This window comes from Rhea americana, unplaced genomic scaffold, assembly GCF_003343005.1.
Source record: "Rhea americana isolate MKP2758 unplaced genomic scaffold, rheAme1 scaffold_166, whole genome shotgun sequence".
Classification (NCBI taxonomy): Eukaryota; Metazoa; Chordata; class Aves; order Rheiformes; family Rheidae; genus Rhea; species Rhea americana.
In genome coordinates this window covers 1,709,836-1,726,170 of record NW_028185772.1, presented here as the reverse complement: position 1 = coordinate 1,726,170, position 16,335 = coordinate 1,709,836, and the positions used below count along the sequence as shown (strand labels likewise).

Here is a 16,335-nt window from a genome sequence, read left to right as displayed (position 1 = left end):
TAATAAGATGACATATCTTCAAGTTAAATCCATGGCAAAGTGGTAAGCAGAACTCTGATCTCTAATCTGAAGCCCTATTGCATTGCCTCCAGCTAACAATGCCATTCTTTTTGCACTGGAAGCAATCTCATGTTCTCGGATGAACAACTATCTTCAAAACAAAACAAAACCAGTACAAAAGTGGGGGTATTTTTTTGGAGGGGGAGGTTGTTTTGTTGTTTTGGGTTTTTTTTGAAGTTCTACAGCCCTGAGCCTGCAGCCCACTTGGGAGGGAAATGAAGAATAAACAAGCTTATATATCAACACATTATAGTTTAGAACTATAGGGAGTGTGAAAYCATGATTAGAAGAACATTCTATACTGCCAATATGGTTTTTGTTTACTTCATTGGAAGTTTACAACCAGCTGTTACTGTTTGCACTTAGCTGCATGTAGTTTTGTTCTTGTCCCCAGTATGTGGTCCTGCAGCTCTTCAAATCCCTTTTGCAGAGATGTGTTCACATAGTAGCAGGACACCGAAACGTGTCCATGCAAAATCTTTGCTACATGATCACTGCATTTAATTTCAAAGAAACTGACTGAGAGATGCAGGTCAGTAAATACTGTTTTTGACATAGATTTTGGCAATTTAGTTTCAGCTAGATTTTACTAGCTTTTTGTCAAGAAAGTTGGGGATACTTTTTATCAAGAAWGTTGGAGATATTTGCTATTATTTGAACACTCCTGCTAAAGAACATGAATATTCAGAGTGATTAGCTTAGCTGAGTTTTGACAGCTGTGCAAGTCAGAACTACTACATGGAGTTGAAAGTAGTAAGACTCAGAAAGTCTTATTGTAAATMTATAACTAATTCCATTAAAACCACAGCTTGTAAGAGAGACACAAGTTTAAACACTTCATTCAGCTGAAGCTGTATTTCTATATGTTGAACAAGAAATAGTTSTAAAAAAGCAAGTGCAAAGTTTAGGTCCAGAATTAATCTTGACAAAAATTTGGTAATAGYTATCTCCAGAGTTGGTTCGTGCTCTCCAAGTGCATAATGATGTTTAGATGTTTGCTTTTTCTATCTATAGTATGTATATTTGAAGAAAAGAAGCTTCAAATATATCTGCAGTCTTCTAATTAAAGACATTTCCATTTAAGAATGAATGAAATGTCTTTATTTTAGAATTTTCCAGCTTATTTTTGGTTCCAAGCAGACTTTTTACTTTTTTCATGACAGGATCGCAGAGTAATAAACAGCCACTGGGGACATAACAGGAGACACTGGTTTGCATAAAGGCATACTTGCCTTCTCTACAGCACTGTTTGGACTGGCAAAAATTGAGCTTTTATTTCTCAAGTGTAAACAAGGTTCATTTTCATACCCACCAGCTTGTTCCCTTTCTTTTCCAGCCCTGGATGAGGACCTTTTGGAGTGATGACCTCTTTATGTCCTTCCCCAGGAATCTCTGTCACACTACTAAAAGTTTAGTACCAGCGATATCTGCTGACATATTAACATTGAACTTGTTTTAATGAGTTAGTTAAATATACGTTGCTTTCTGTAATGAGTTTTGGGACATTGACCAGGTTATGGAGAGCAGTACACAGAAAACAAAAGTTTTTGTCACTCCAGGTCCAGTTTGTCTGGAGTTTGGGGTAATTGGAGTGACTGGGTAATCTGTGTGAGTGCATACGATGTAGGGAGCTGGTTATTTAAGTAGATACCGAGTGTGCAGATGTGCTGACTGACATTCCCTGCAATGCCCTGAGATCGTGCTGAGCTCATGGCAGCCTTTTTGTAGGAGAGGAGGGCAAGGCAGAGCTTGCTTAGCTACACATACCAGGATATGGTCCTGCGGTCTTTATCGGATGTCTCTTGATGGCAAAACAGTTTGCTATCATGTCATGACAAGGCTTCTAAATCAGAAGTGCAAACATTCAAATGCGCTCATGCAAAGTGTCAAAATAAAACATACTGAACGCCCATCCTGGAACTAATGCCTTAGTCTCAGCACAACACCAGCCTGAATGCAGTCATTGGGAAGCTGCACCCGCCAGTGCAAACATTAAAGCTTTGACAGCAAATTCCAACTGCAGATCCACTGCAATCCTTTCATCTGTTTTTTTTCCAGGCTGTACCAGCTTGACAAGCACTGCCAGACCACTGCCCAGCAGCTAGTGGAGTTACTCAACAAACAGAATCAGCTCTTCAAAGAGAAGCAGATGCTTACAGAAGAGGTGCAGTTTCTGCGAACACAGGTACCATGCCAAAGGAAAAGAAACTCTTAGGCAAATATTCTGCAGCTTTAAGAGGCAAATGTCTTTTCAGCTGTTTTTTTTTTCTGCTTGTTTTTTGTTTGTTTTTAATAAGACATTACCTCATAAACCCAGAAATAATCCCATGCAGTTGGAGAGAGATGGCAGAGAAGAGGGTAGCTGGACCTGAGTCCTGTATAAACCTAAAGTAAGAAAGGGTTTTGAAGGTTAAACAACAGAAGTAATTCTTATTGACAGTTCCTAGGTTTCTTATCAGAAGTAGTTGTGTTCCTTTTTCAGAGAAGATGGAAATCTGTTCTTTAAAATCATTAAAGTTTAAATAGTAGATTTATGTTGATATTTCTAAGAGCCTTTTCTGACATCAGACTTAATTCCCCCTACCACTTTGTGACTTTCTTTATTTTTAAATAGCATTTATCATTCATGCTGCTTCATGAATCACTCACCCAAGTGTGAGATGGAGAACTTGAAATTAGTCTGCCTGAGCACTAGTCACTGCACTGCATCTTTTGCGGGACTCTTGCTTCTTGTGGCCTCTAGGAAGCTACAGATCTTCGTGGGCTGTATCTTCTTTCTTTCTTTTTTTTTTTTTTTTCTTCTTTTTGTTTTTGTGACCACTGTTCTTCAATCAGTCAGTGCCTTGCAAATAAGGGAGAGAACTGATTCATTGTTTTATTCTTTCATTCTTATTCTCTCTCTTCCTTTCTTTCTTTCCTTTTCTGAAAACTAATAAGCGAAGAATGAGATTTTTCAGTAAACTGTTAAACAATCAAACCCTTTTTTTCTGTGACTAAACTAACTAATTCAACCATATCATGATGTTATCTAGCTTATGAATACAGTAAACTAATGAGTTTGCACAGAATAACTGGAGTTCTGTTAAGGTAACCAAAGAAATTCAGTGGAGAAAAATTTTGTCCAGCTACATTCCTAACAGTAAAAGGAAAATAAATRTTTTTGAACTTCAAAATACTTAAACCACGTTATTTTTCATAGGCATTTTAGCTTTAGGATTTAATAAATGCCAAGATGCTTAACTTAGGAGAACAAAATCCGTACTTTGTTATGCCTTTAATCATATCAGTATGTTTGGTATTACAGGATTTCCTGTTGTAGTAGACAGACCTGCTAACTCAAGATATTGTAACATTATCAGCATGTAGTAACTACTGGCAATTTTTAGGGCAACTATAGTATTTTCTGTAAGCTAGCTTAAGAGTGTTTGCTGTTCTGAAAAGAAGACAAAAATTCCTCTGTTTTAATGGTAGCACATTCGGTAAGGTGACAAGACTTTGCATAGTCCACAGGGATTTTGTTATTGGTTATCTATTTTATCTGGAAGCAAATTGTCTTTTATAAGGTTGGGCAGAAATACAGAAATCATACAAAAGGAGAAAAAAAAATAATTTAGACATTATAATGCTATCAAGATTTGACTGTTGAAAACTTCTTTTTTTCCTTCATTTATATGTTCATTTTAAGTTAATTGCGCTCCAGAGGATATTTTAATTGGAGGATGCTCAGAAAAAAAGAATAATTTTTTAAAATTATAACATAATGAGTCTAAGAATCTATTTACAGCTATTTAAAGTAACTCTGGTTCTCTGAGAATTGGAAATCAGCCCGAAAGAGCTGCCTGGAAAGTCAGACAATTGTGTTAAGAAAACCAAAAATGGGAGATTTTAAACTACAGATAGATATATATTTTATGGTAGAAATACAAAAACCACAATCAGAATTGCAGAATCAGTACTGATGCTATTTTCAAAGATAAAGGCGACATCATATTCCGCATTTTACTGTATTATTCAATAGTTCTCCTTTACAGTCATTTTTTTATGGAAACCAATCATGCCTAACCCTTTAAAAGTTATGTAAAGTACACTAGCCTAAATTTGCTATTGTAGCTTGGAACATAAGCCACCAGTAACTCAGCAGTTGCATATTTCAGGAAAAAAAATGGGATGCAGATCTCAAACAAGACACAGATGGAATCAAGTAAAAACCTGGATGGATAGAGACATGAGCAGAAGAAGGTATTTTTTCTATATACTATATATAGAGAGGAGGGAGAGGAAAGAAGGACTAAAACTATTTGCAGATGTGGGTTGAATCTGGCAAACACTTCAGAATAAAAAAAGGGGAGAAGAAATTGTTTGAAACATTTTTGGTTTGAAATTGTCTTTTTTTTTAAAAAAAAACCACTTTTTAGAATTTGGAAAAAGCACTCCAAAACAAAGTAAGACAGATTTACCTGACAGATTTTCTAAAAATACCTTCCAGATTGAATTTGCAAGAGAAGGGGGCATCTCATAAGGTGGGAAGTTTTAGAAGAATCCTGATTTTACCATATGTACTTTTTGGGAGAGGCTAGACAAACACTTGGTCCTTGGCTTTTGATTTGGAATAGGTTAAGTAAGTTCTGTCACTTCCAATAGTATTTTTGTGTTCAGGAAGCAGAAGCTTCTCTATTTTCCTCAGAAAGGCTACAATTCTAAAATGAATCATAAAAACTTAGTGTCATGTTGAAAGAAACATTATCTAAATAATTGTATTTGAGGAGGTTGTGTTGGAATGACAGTACTGCTGCAGACTATACACCTGTTCCTATTGCTGTGTGAAAATTCTTGTTTTTTAATTGTAATTTAAGTATAAGACTTTAAACTTGCTACATCTATTTTAATGCATTTAGTCTAGAGGAAAAAACACTAACAAACTATGTCTTGYATGGCTTTTTTTCTCAAAACCTAGAATATTTCCATTGCATTTYGTTTCCAATGTTAATATTATCCATATTTGGAGGAGCAGGAAAAAGAGAAAAAGAGGTCTTTAAGTCCTGGTATGTTCTGGCATGTTTTGAAAATCTCTTTTTCGTTGAAAGCTCATGGGACAATGTAAGAAAAAATTCTGGGTTTTTTTTGTTTTGTTTTAAGTGAATGGAACAAAAGCCATCRTAAAGAAATACCTGATCCAGGCACATGTTGAAGTGTCAGTTAAAGGCTTTTAGCATTCTTGTTGAAGGAGTAACCAAGACAAGTACCACAATATTTAAAAACATCTTTCTCTTTCCCAGAAATGAATTGCATGCTTTTAAAATAACAATGTTAACTCTCTTGTTACTGAAAGTAGCTCAGTATTACTTCAGAATAACCACTTGCCTAAAAGCTTGGGCTTTAACATCTTAAGTTAAGCATCTTTACTTGGAAAATACTTGTCCCACAGCCAGAATGTAGCAGAAAGCTCTGATTAKCTACACCCTTCCCCAGAACCAGCACAGCTTTTGTTTAATTATTAATATTTCTCCAGTTTAGGTCCTTCATAAGCTTTTCTTACATATCTTTAATTCTAAAATGCAAAGTAGGCTGTCGACGTAGCACCGGAGTAGCAAACAATGAAATTCTCTTTCCCAAATTAATGCAATAATGGGTACAACCTAACCTAACGATGCAGTCTAACCTAAGGAAGGTGCTCACACTAATTTTCATTTTCACAGAACTAAAAAGGATCRTTAAAATAATCTGGCCTGACTTACAGCATATGCCATTGTCAAGTCACTGCACTAATATTTCATAGATGGCACTATTATTTAATAGATGGTGTACATATTCTGATCCATTAAAAAAAGCATCTAAAGGTAGTGAGAAGATCAGTTATGGAATTTACACTTTGATTTTCAAAGTCTTTGAAAGAGTCAAGTTTTGAGCGTCAACCTTTGAAAAATCTCTCTTACATTTCAAATTGCTCCAAGTCAGGAGAATGAGAGATTTATTTCCTACCTTATATAGCTATTAACTAAGAATATGCATGATACACCAAAAACCATCTAAACAGAGATTACTAGAAGCTTCAGCACTGCCCGTCTAGTGTGATCAGGTTCCTGAAAGCTCTTGGTATCTCTTGGTGCCCATCAGTTCTACAGAAAAACGTCTTTTTCCCGATTTACATAATCCCCTTGCGGGCTCTGCTTGCCGGAAGGGGTTGCTGGCCAGCTGAGGCAGTGGAAGCGCAGACTAGCTGACAGACCACGGACCTTGGGGATTAGCTCCAACTAGGTCTGTCGGCGTATGCTGCTGCTCTGCCTCCTCCCGCGAAGACCTCCTTGTGCAAGCTAGCCTGTGTCCTTGGCAGGCGGCCACGCTCTCCCCAGGCTCTCGGTAGTGCTGTGCCATTGAAACCGTCTCCTCCTTCCTTACAGATGTCCTATTTTTCAGTAAACCAATCTGTGAACAGACCACTCTATTTCTAAACAGAACTTAAAATATACTCACCCCTCTAGCTGCTTAGTGGGAGGGACTGCCAAAGTGACAGTCGTTCCTGAGCTGTGATTTAATTTGCTCTCTTCCCTGAGCATGAATTTTCAGTGGGTTCCCAGCTACAAATAAAACGCTTTAAGTAAGTTCTCCCAAGTGCCCTATTCGTGCTTTTTTTTTTTCATTGAACGTTACAGACAGGTAGCTTTCTGTCCAGGAAACGAGCAGCCGCTCCATCGCTGGTGTTAGAAGTGATCCAGGCTGATCTTAGCGGGCTCTCAACTGTTCTTCAGCAGAACTGAGGGCTGCTTAGGTTATTTATTGGTGAGATGCAGTCCAGGCTTAATGCACGAAAATGGTGCTTGTGCCAGCTGTTTGTGACAGCCAGTGACAGACAGTTATTAAAGCAGGTGAAAAGCAGGACTTTTTGTTACGCATTAGGTGGCGTTTCATCCAGGGTGATTGATAGGAGTTAAAAAATCAGCTATGAATGGAAGCGATGCAGTTAGTTAGAGCTGCGTTTGATATTGGGCTGCACATGAACGCGTCAGTGCTGCAGCACCCACCGTTGAGCCCTCCAGCTCTTGCGGAGCCTGCTGCTGTCGGTGGGGCCAACTGAGGACTTGGGGACTAAGCCACCTGGATGCTTTCTTACCAAACGGAGCGGGAGTCTGGTGGTTCCTCCTCCTCCATTATAAATATGATTGACAGTGATTAAAACATTGAGATTTCAATGGTTTTACTACTTACAGAAGCTTTAATCTGCACAKGTAAGAATACCCAGCTACAGAGCTAAAGCATATGCCACTGAGGGGAGGGGGCAGTGAACTGCTCACTGAATATTTGAAGTATCAGTAGGAAGAGGAACTTTAATACTGAAAAGGCCCTTGTCCCTGAGTATCCAATTGCCAGATCATTCAGCAGTTACCTGGATGTTAAGAGYAATGGATTCAAGTTCCTTTAGTTAGAGAACTGATCCCACTTCTCAAATGACAGCTTTAGCACTAGCCTATTGTATAGCTGGGCACACGGAGACTTTGCCAGTATTTGTGCTGCTGCTGCTGCCTCTTTTTTTTTTTTAAGCATATGATGCCCTGCTGTAGTCAAGTGGAGAAATGCCTACTGCATCAATGAAGTTGAGGTTCAGCATCTTGCAAATCATTAATGTTGGGTGACTGTGGCACTAAAAAGAAATACAGGGACCCTGGAGTCTTTACAGGTAGAAATATTGGTACRAACTGGTTGACATGCATACAAGTAGAGCTAATGAAAAGCTTTTTTGCTGCTTTAGGTAGGCTGACAAGAAGGAAAGATGGCAGCTTTTCAGTTAGAGGCATGTATGACAGAATGAAATCCCAGGGGTCAGAGTGAGTGGTGCAAAGTGCTGCTGTCGGAGGAGGGGCACCTGAAGGGAATAATATATTTGTACCTCAGGTTAGAGCTGCGCGTGTTTGTTAGTTTTAGTTCTTGGTGGAGACAGAACTGCGCTGAAGTGCTGGGCTATCGGTGGGACTGCCACAAGCTGCTGCTCAGAGGAATGGGTGGGCCAGGGAAGTTTTAACCCACAACAGCAACAAGTGCCAGGATACTACTTCAGGAACTGGTATTTCTTTTGCCTTTTAAATCTTGTCTGTACTCTTAATGCTGGCCACATATATAGGGTTAATGCAGCATGGTGTAGGTTCCCTCTCTGACTCTACCCAGTCACAGATACTGAATTTAACACCCGGTCCTCCTGTGGACATTTCTTCTTGCACTATGCTGAGGGACTCCAACTGTAGCAGCTGATGGGAAATGGCAGTGCATACATTTTGGGGAAAGAAGCACCATGTGACTGTCTTTAATTTGTTAATGAACTGCAGCTTCATAAATTCTCCTTGTTTAACTCAGCCCTAATTACCTTATATGAACTAAAACAAATAAGCAAAGAAACTCTTTATTCCTCTAATGCAAAACTAGCCAAATTAGAAAGTTTATTTTTAGTTCTGAGGCTGTTTACCTCCCTAAAGTCACGTTTCAGAACTGCAGTTGCTTATTTCTAGTAGCAACCCCAGCTCCAAGAGAGTTTAATGCTTCACTCTTAATTAAGTCCTGAAGTGCTACTGAGGAAGCACAAACAATAGCTATGCAAGAGCTTAAAAATGGCAAATTAGCTCTCCCACCAGAGGTTTCTTAACAGCACCCAGACAGCTTCCTGTTTTGACACAGCTGCCCACCCTGGCTACAGGCTGCACAGTTCACAGTAAACAGTCTCTGGCACAAACCTGCCTCCTCTTTCCTGGAAAGGAGAAGGGGCAGGATCTTAGACGTGCCCCAAAACAAGAGCTCAGTTATTTACTGCTAAACACGAGCAGCAGCTAAAGCTCATGGAGATGTTGTTTTTCAGAAATCAAATAGCGCTTGTTCTCGCTACCTGTAAGATTGCTGAGCTTAGAAGGCGGCAAGGACAGCAGGGCTACAGGAAGCGCTGCCTTCTGCAAGAGCGCTCCTCTGCCCAGCGGGACCCCGTTCTTAACCGTTTATGGCCTCCTTTTCTAAGAACACACCCGCAGGCCAAAGCGACACAAATCAAAAATGCAGGCAATAGACCACATACTGTAGCACCAGAGACCACAGACTACTTCAAAAYTCATCTCTTTCTTTATCTTCCAGTTTCCCCCTGTTCCGGTCTGCAACTTGGCCTTGTTTGAAGCTCASCCAAAGCAACGATTGCTGCAGAGACAAACACTTGCTAACTAATTTCAACAGATTTTTAGTTGTTTTTTAACTACAGATTACAAATATTTTGGAAATATTAGTAGCTTAGCAAATTTCAAGGAAGGCACCTAATGTAAGACGTTTCTGAAAAGGCTAGACCTGCAATCCAGTTTTAACAGCTCTTTCTTACATTCGTAATTTGCACAATTTTTAATAAATACTTTTATCTATTTTTGTAGTAACATTTGTGTCTTGTTTACCTATGGAAATCCTAATAAACTTAATCTTATTCTTTTTTTTTTTCTTCCTGGCTGTGTCCTTTTGCATTCAAGGGAAAGTGTGTCTGTGGGCTAGGGAGGAGGGAACTGTAAGCACAAGTCACACTGGCCTTGTGTTTATAATCTCATTACCAGAATCTGCCTGGGAACYTTTTATTTTTACATGACATTCATCACTTTTTTATACAAAAACAGGAGTCCCAACAACTACGTAACCATCAGAAAAAAAACACAAGAATGACAGAGATAAATATTCCAGATCGTGTGGGGTAATTTCCATAGGAAAGGTTTCCATTGAAAATGTTCACAGTATAAAGTCTTGGAGAGAAAGGAACCCTTAGTGAGGGCTAATAAACACCCGAGGTGCCTGGCTGCCATGACCTAAGGGATTTTACAACTTTGCCATTTGCAAATATTTGTGTGTCTCAGGGACAGGCATTGGCTGAACTCAGCTTCAAACTACTGAATTCAAAATATTTTGAGGATTTTTTTTCTTTTTTCTTTTTTTTGCTGCTTAACTTCATAGTTGTTTTTAAAACAGAAGTTATTATTTTCCACTTACTAGACTGTTTCAGGAAAAAAACATATCTGAATCTTCTGCTGGTGTACAGCAAGTATGTAAGAAAAAAGTTCTCTAGCTAGTACCTTCAGTGTATCAATCCAGTTACAGAACTGCACTGGTAAAGCAAGAGAAAAAGAAAAAAAAAGGCAAAACCTAATTCCCCTACAATAAGGCACCATGAACACATAAAATGAGGAGGACTTGATGGAACAAAAATAGGCATAACAACACATGAAATAAGTTACCATTTACTGTAGGACAAAWTTTTTCATTCTCTTGTATTTTAAAAGAATTATTAATGGTTCAGCCTTAACATCAAAGTGTTTTTTTTCTTCTTTTCCCTCCCTATTTCAATTTCCTGCCATATTAAACTGCCAAACACATCTGACCTCCTCCCCAAACTGCCTCCTCAGTACGACAATGAAAACATGCTTAAAACAACTGCYTCAAGTCGTCAGGGGAAGAGAAACCCCAGCGAGGGATGAAAACCTCCTTTCTAGTGCAACGACCGGTGGTCCACGTTGGCCAGGCCGCCGCTTGCTGGCCGGCCTGTCGGTGCTTCAGAGCTGCTCACGCCGCTGGCGCCGYGCATCGTTACAGGCGCCTGCACCAAGCCCCAGGAACAGGTCTACGCGAGGTGCCAAGCGGAAGCACCAAATGGCATTTTTCTACTCTGCAGTGTAAAACTGCGTTCAAGCAGAAGGAGGGGACCACACGCTGACCGCCCAAAGGAACTTTTAGTCCCAGCATTTAGGCTTTGGTGAGGCCCTGGAGCTGCTGTGCCACGGCCCCAGGGACAGTAGCCCCTTCAACCTGCCCCGAGCCACCTCACCTACCAGGTGGCTTCYCCCGGACCTGTGGGGAGTCGGGGGGGGGTCAGGGTGTACGTTCGCGTGCCGGACTCCAGGTATGTATGCTGGGAAGCTGGTTTCCAGGTCCGGCTCTCCCCCGTCCCAGGCACGGACCTCATTCGTTACGCTGCAGGGACTCCAGAAGGAATCCAGTTCTCTGCAAAGCTATTTTACATCATAGCAATTAATTATTCATAAGCACAGACAGCACCGTACCCCCCCTAAGTCGCAGTCTCCCCTTCTACTTTGCCACAGAATGTGCAATTATACAAAGTTTACAGATACCAGATTAGGAGATGAAATCCATAAAATTCAACGTCCACAACTAGGGCGTTATTCTGCGAAGCGTTACGGTCCCCCCACGCCTGCAGACTGACCGGAGCAGCCGTCCAGCRTCGCAGCTGGGGGCTGCTCGCTGAGCTGTTACTGCACTGCGACCGAGGCCTGGCTTAGCCTCCCCCGCCCTCTCCTGGGGTGGGRGGACCTGGCCCACGCACCCACGTCCCAGGGAAGAGCTCACGTCCGAGCACCAAGCTCAGCCGACTGCGTTCGGGATGCTTCGCCCGCCTGACTGGCTAYTCCAGACGGACACGAGGCTGCGGAGCCTTCCCGTCCTTCCCTCTCCTTCCTCTAACACCCTGACCTATTTGTCACTAGATGACAAATCACTTACTTTTACTTAAATGCCGAGTGCTATGAAAGGAATATGGCCCTGTGTAATCATTACTTGAAGAGTAATCCAAATTGACTTTAGAAGTTACATATACCTCCTAGAGTTTTTATGCTCGTGGAAACCACCTGTACGGACACGCGCTTGGGTCCAAGCCACAGCTGCACCTTGCTTAGTCACACGAACTCTTTAACTCTTTTGGTGCAATACTGTAATTTAGTAGCTTACAAACRGAAAGTGATCACCAACTACTGCCAGTATGTCACAGCAAGTTACAGTTATCACTAAGCCTTCACACCAAATTAAAATTCTAACTAAACATGCACAGATCATACAGTGATAAAAAATAACAATGTACRTTTCCTTATATGAAGAAATTAATTAACGTATTTTTGCATTTCAGGATGGCAGCATCCAAMCTATATAAAATTATTTAAAGATATGAAGTAAATATTTAACCCAAAACTTAAGAAATCTTTTATAATATGCAATATAGTCCTCTCATTTTAGTTTTTGTCTCACATGGAAGAAATCAGGAATTTCACTCTAGATATTTAATAGTAATGTTCGTATATAAAAAAATATGTCCTTTGTGGTAAGCTTGAACATACACACACACACATATATATATATATATTTACAAACCTTCAGAACAAAATTAGCATTAAAAAACACAGAAGTAGCAGATTGACATAGTGCTTTATTTAAGCTGTCTGTACGAAGGAAAATAATGTGCATCCCTATCATATACGTGTAAAAATACTAAGGATGTACAGTGTACAAAAACAGTTTCTTGTAGTTATTTCACATCCTTGTGGGTCATATACTTAAGGAAATAAACTGTTTAAGTATGACCAACAGTAATACGGTTTCTTGGGTTCATAGTCGTGTCTGCTTAATATCCTTAACCATATGACTAGATCTTGCATGGATCTAATGAAAGAACTAGCAAGGTCAAGAAATGTCACAAACTCTAAAGCTACAGGGAGGTAATTCAATTACCAATTTAGAGGTTTTTATTTAAATAAATACTTTACATTTCATGCTTGCCTGTAATGCACTACCAGGAGCAAGATAAGGAAATTCTACTGTAGACAGTACAAACAGTAGCAGCAAAGTGTGTACATTGAGGTGTAATATATAGACCCTGCAGTTAGTAAGGAAAGACCTTACTTTTGTACTCTAGGAGAAGCACATGGCCCCTGCAAGAACAGTCAGCTTTAAGAAGCCGCAAATAAAGATGGAAAAAATGTAAAACAATACTGGAATAATGTTCTTTAAGCAACAGGAATGTACTGGAAGATGGATTAGTGTGGAAAGCAAAGCTGTGTGCAAAACTGCCAAAATCCAAACAGAAATGACCTATTTCCTCAGAGATGGCTGCAGTACAAGAGGGCATACTGTACGTCATGGAAGTCAGTACAAGCTGGAGTCAAAGCCTGAAATGTACTGTGCTTCAGAGGCTCAAGGGAACCAGCCACCACGTACTGTCCAAATCCAGCTACAACTGGGAACAGTAAAGAGAAGCTTCAGAGGTTTCTCTCAGCACAGCTTGACAAGTTCTCTCTCATCCGGTTCTAACACTGGTGACAGAGATAAGAATTTCCCAACTCCAGGCAGCAATAACTGAACGTTAACTCCCTCCATAAGATCAACTTGATCAACGGTATTTTGGAAGGCAGATAATACAAYGCAAAGTGAAGTCTTAACAGGTTTTCGAGTAATTCGCCGACAGTTACTGCAAACTGCGTTCTACCTAGCTACGCAATAACGATCTAACCACAGGGTTTCTTCTGCACATGAGGAACTGCTGGCCAGAGGCACAACTCCAGTTGGTCACTAGCTATAGGTGCCCCGTGTCCAAAAATTTATTGCTATTACAAGCTGAAAACAGGAAAAAAAACACAGGCATGTAACACAGATTTTGAATCACTGCAGTTTTAGTCTGTACGTCTGAGGCCTTTGCAGAGAACTAAATAATGCCCGTCTATAAGGAATCAGTTATTTCAGTCACTCACTGCATCATGTAGACACTTCCACACGAACAGTGCAGAACAGATCTCCAATGCAGCGGCTGTGCTCTTTTCCCTCTCTGTAGAGGAGTAATCTCTACACGTGAGCGTTTAGTGTTACAAGGTGACAGAATGAGATCCTACCTAGTTAGAATATACATCATGATATATTTCTGATTATCCACCCATAATTAAAGGTAAAACACAACACACACAAAATTGTCTATGTTAGTCTGCATCTTTAGCTGCCTTGCTGTAATGCCCGTCTACCCCTTGATTGTCCCAGCACGCGCACTGCCAGCAGTGGCTTTCATGCTCGGGTACTCAACTTTCAGCTTCAAGAGGCTAAGGCATCTGCGTAGGACCACGTCCCCTTTCAGACTCGTCTACTCATTCATACAATGCAATCAATAATACTCTGCGATATCACAGTCTTTGYGGGAGCTAACAAGATACGAACACGGAGATACTTCAAATGATAATCCCATGGAGTCAGGGTTATCCGATGTCGTTAGCAGGGGCACATGCACGCCATGACCGCACTGACTGGCAGCTGCTTTAATAGCCCAACTCCTAGCACCAACGGGTTTATTATTAAGATTATCATTGCTGAAGATCAAAGCTAAAGTTTATGCACACATTCTGTTAGATCCAGATCTTCGGAAATGGAAAGACAATGTTTTCCTATCAGTGGAGTGTTGCTCATGATGTTTTAAATTCAGTCAATCAGGTACCACGGTTACACATAACATGCTGGATTTCATGACTTATTTGGTTGAGGGCAATCCTTCCTTGAGAATGGCTGATCCCAGACATTTACTATTTTAATTATTATAATAAAGTGCTTTTCTTATAATCACTGTGGTCTCATCATTGTTCAAATGCATTTCTTATAGAACTGAAAATTTCTGTTGTGCTGTCAGGCTTTTATATTATGTTAATCCTCAGTGGAGTACAAGATGTAGCTTCTTTCTTTTTTTCTCTCTTTTTTTTTCCTCTTTTTTTTCTTTTTTTTTTTTTCCTTTTTTTCTTTTTTTTTTCTTTTTTAACTCTTTGGCACATGAAGCTGGAATTCCTCATCTCCATTGCCAAAGAATTAAAAGACAGTATTTCATTCACAAAAATCTGATTCTAAGCAATATGTACAATTTCAGAGCTTTGTTAAAATATCCACAAGGGAGAAAAGTGCATTATTCCCTTCAGCTTGTACAGTCCTTCCATATATTACAAAATTAACTGCTATAAGCCTGTTCTATCTAAGATGTAGCAGCATTTGCAAACATGACACATACAATCCTTATCACTAAAAATAAATACTACTGCAGTATAACAAAAAAAAAAAAAAAAAAAAAAAAAAAAAAAAAAAGAATTTTCAGAGTTAAACACCTGGAGAAAAAGCTAATTCACAAACTCAAAATAAAAACAAGTAAGGCAAACACCTGTTTACCTTGGTGCACACATTTTGGTGAAAAGCAATACCATTATGCCTGTCTACATTCTTCAGCCATCAGAGGTGATGTATACCATGAAAGAAAAAGAAAAGCATGAAAAAGATGTTATCTGGTGCAAATTATAAGACCCCTTAAACAACTTCAACTGCTGCTTTTATGCCTTCATTTCTTGCATGTATAATGTTCGATTCTCCATGATTGCACATGAACCTGGAAGTTCTAAGTGGCAGGCTGGGTGAGCCCAGCCCTTCTGCTTCTTCTGTAGTATCCAACAGTAATTAAAAAATAATATATATATATATTTATATATATCAACAGTTTAAGTCCTTCTCTCAAATGTTTCCCAAACAAATTCCAGCCAGATGTTAATGACAGAGACCTGCTTCAAGTAATGATATGCCTAACAAAAACCTTGCATATGTACATCACCACCCCTTTGTTTCCTTGTTCTAACCAGCACAGACAGATGYGAGAAAATATTATAAACGAGTCTTTTTAGACTAATTACAATTTTGATTCATCTTCTAGAAGAAGATAATCTGGACCAACATGATTTCTGTTTAGCCTCCATTGTGAGGAAAAATAGATGACTATCTGCRCACAGCGTATACAATGCTGAAGTCAAGCCATCTACCTCCAAAGAAATTGTTAATTACTTCTTGACGTTGCTATTATATTGAGACTGTGGGCAGCAGCAACAGCAGGAGAGCGTTGAGAAATACCATTTTTCATGCAAAAACAAAATGGATTTTAGGTTGGTTTGGGGAAGAAACTTGTTCAATTTGGAATGATCTCTGAAAGTGCCCYTGCTATCTTAAACAGTATCTAGTACTGGTGGTGATGTTCAGGAATCATTTTCAGTGATAAACCTAAGATGACAGTGAAGCAGCAGAACAAAAAGTTATTCTCGTCCACTTGCAGAGTAGGAGAACTGGGGGAAATGCGGCCGCCTCTCATTGTCCATGCAGTCCATACCATCTTCATCATCTGCAGTAAGGGAGAAGGTCGGTGTCATTACATTTACAACAAAATTTTATTAYCCATCTGATAGGCAGTACAYCACTCAGAGTTCAGACTTGAAGTTAAGACTGAAATTCAAGTATCTCTTCATTCACTTAYGCATATGCACATACAGTAAAATGATGCTAATTTCAACATCTCTTCAATAAGTCATTATTTATTTCAGGGTTTTCTTAGTTTTGATGATTACACCAGAATGCCAGTTATTACTACCTTTTGTACGCTAATCAGAACTTGCCAGAATATCTATCTTCTGGTAGCACAGAGGTAGAAAGTCTTTG

The 16,335-nt window shown here is 39.6% G+C and overlaps 2 protein-coding genes across 7 annotated transcripts in view; one reads left to right on the top strand and one right to left on the bottom strand.

The window, feature by feature from the left end:
- Positions 1-9,505, top strand: part of SDCCAG8 (SHH signaling and ciliogenesis regulator SDCCAG8) — a 112,844-nt gene extending 103,339 nt beyond the window's left edge. For 4 of the 5 annotated variants that reach the window (XM_085300600.1, XM_085300602.1, XM_085300597.1 and 1 more), the window contains 2 exons: positions 2,119-2,245; positions 9,166-9,505. In XM_085300600.1, coding sequence (XP_085156726.1) covers positions 2,119-2,245; positions 9,166-9,252 — 214 coding nt within the window. In that variant the 3' untranslated portion in view covers positions 9,253-9,505. Of the gene's footprint in view, positions 1-2,118; positions 2,246-4,214; positions 4,300-9,165 lie in introns of all 5 variants that reach the window. The other variant, XM_085300598.1, reaches the window with a different exon arrangement.
- A 2,746-nt stretch (positions 9,506-12,251) lies between these two features.
- Positions 12,252-16,335, bottom strand: part of AKT3 (AKT serine/threonine kinase 3) — a 146,555-nt gene continuing 142,471 nt past the window's right edge. For both annotated transcript variants that reach the window (XM_085300603.1, XM_085300604.1), the window contains one exon: positions 12,252-16,021. In XM_085300603.1, coding sequence (XP_085156729.1) covers positions 15,936-16,021 — 86 coding nt within the window. In that variant the 3' untranslated portion in view covers positions 12,252-15,935. The remainder of the gene's footprint in view (positions 16,022-16,335) is intronic.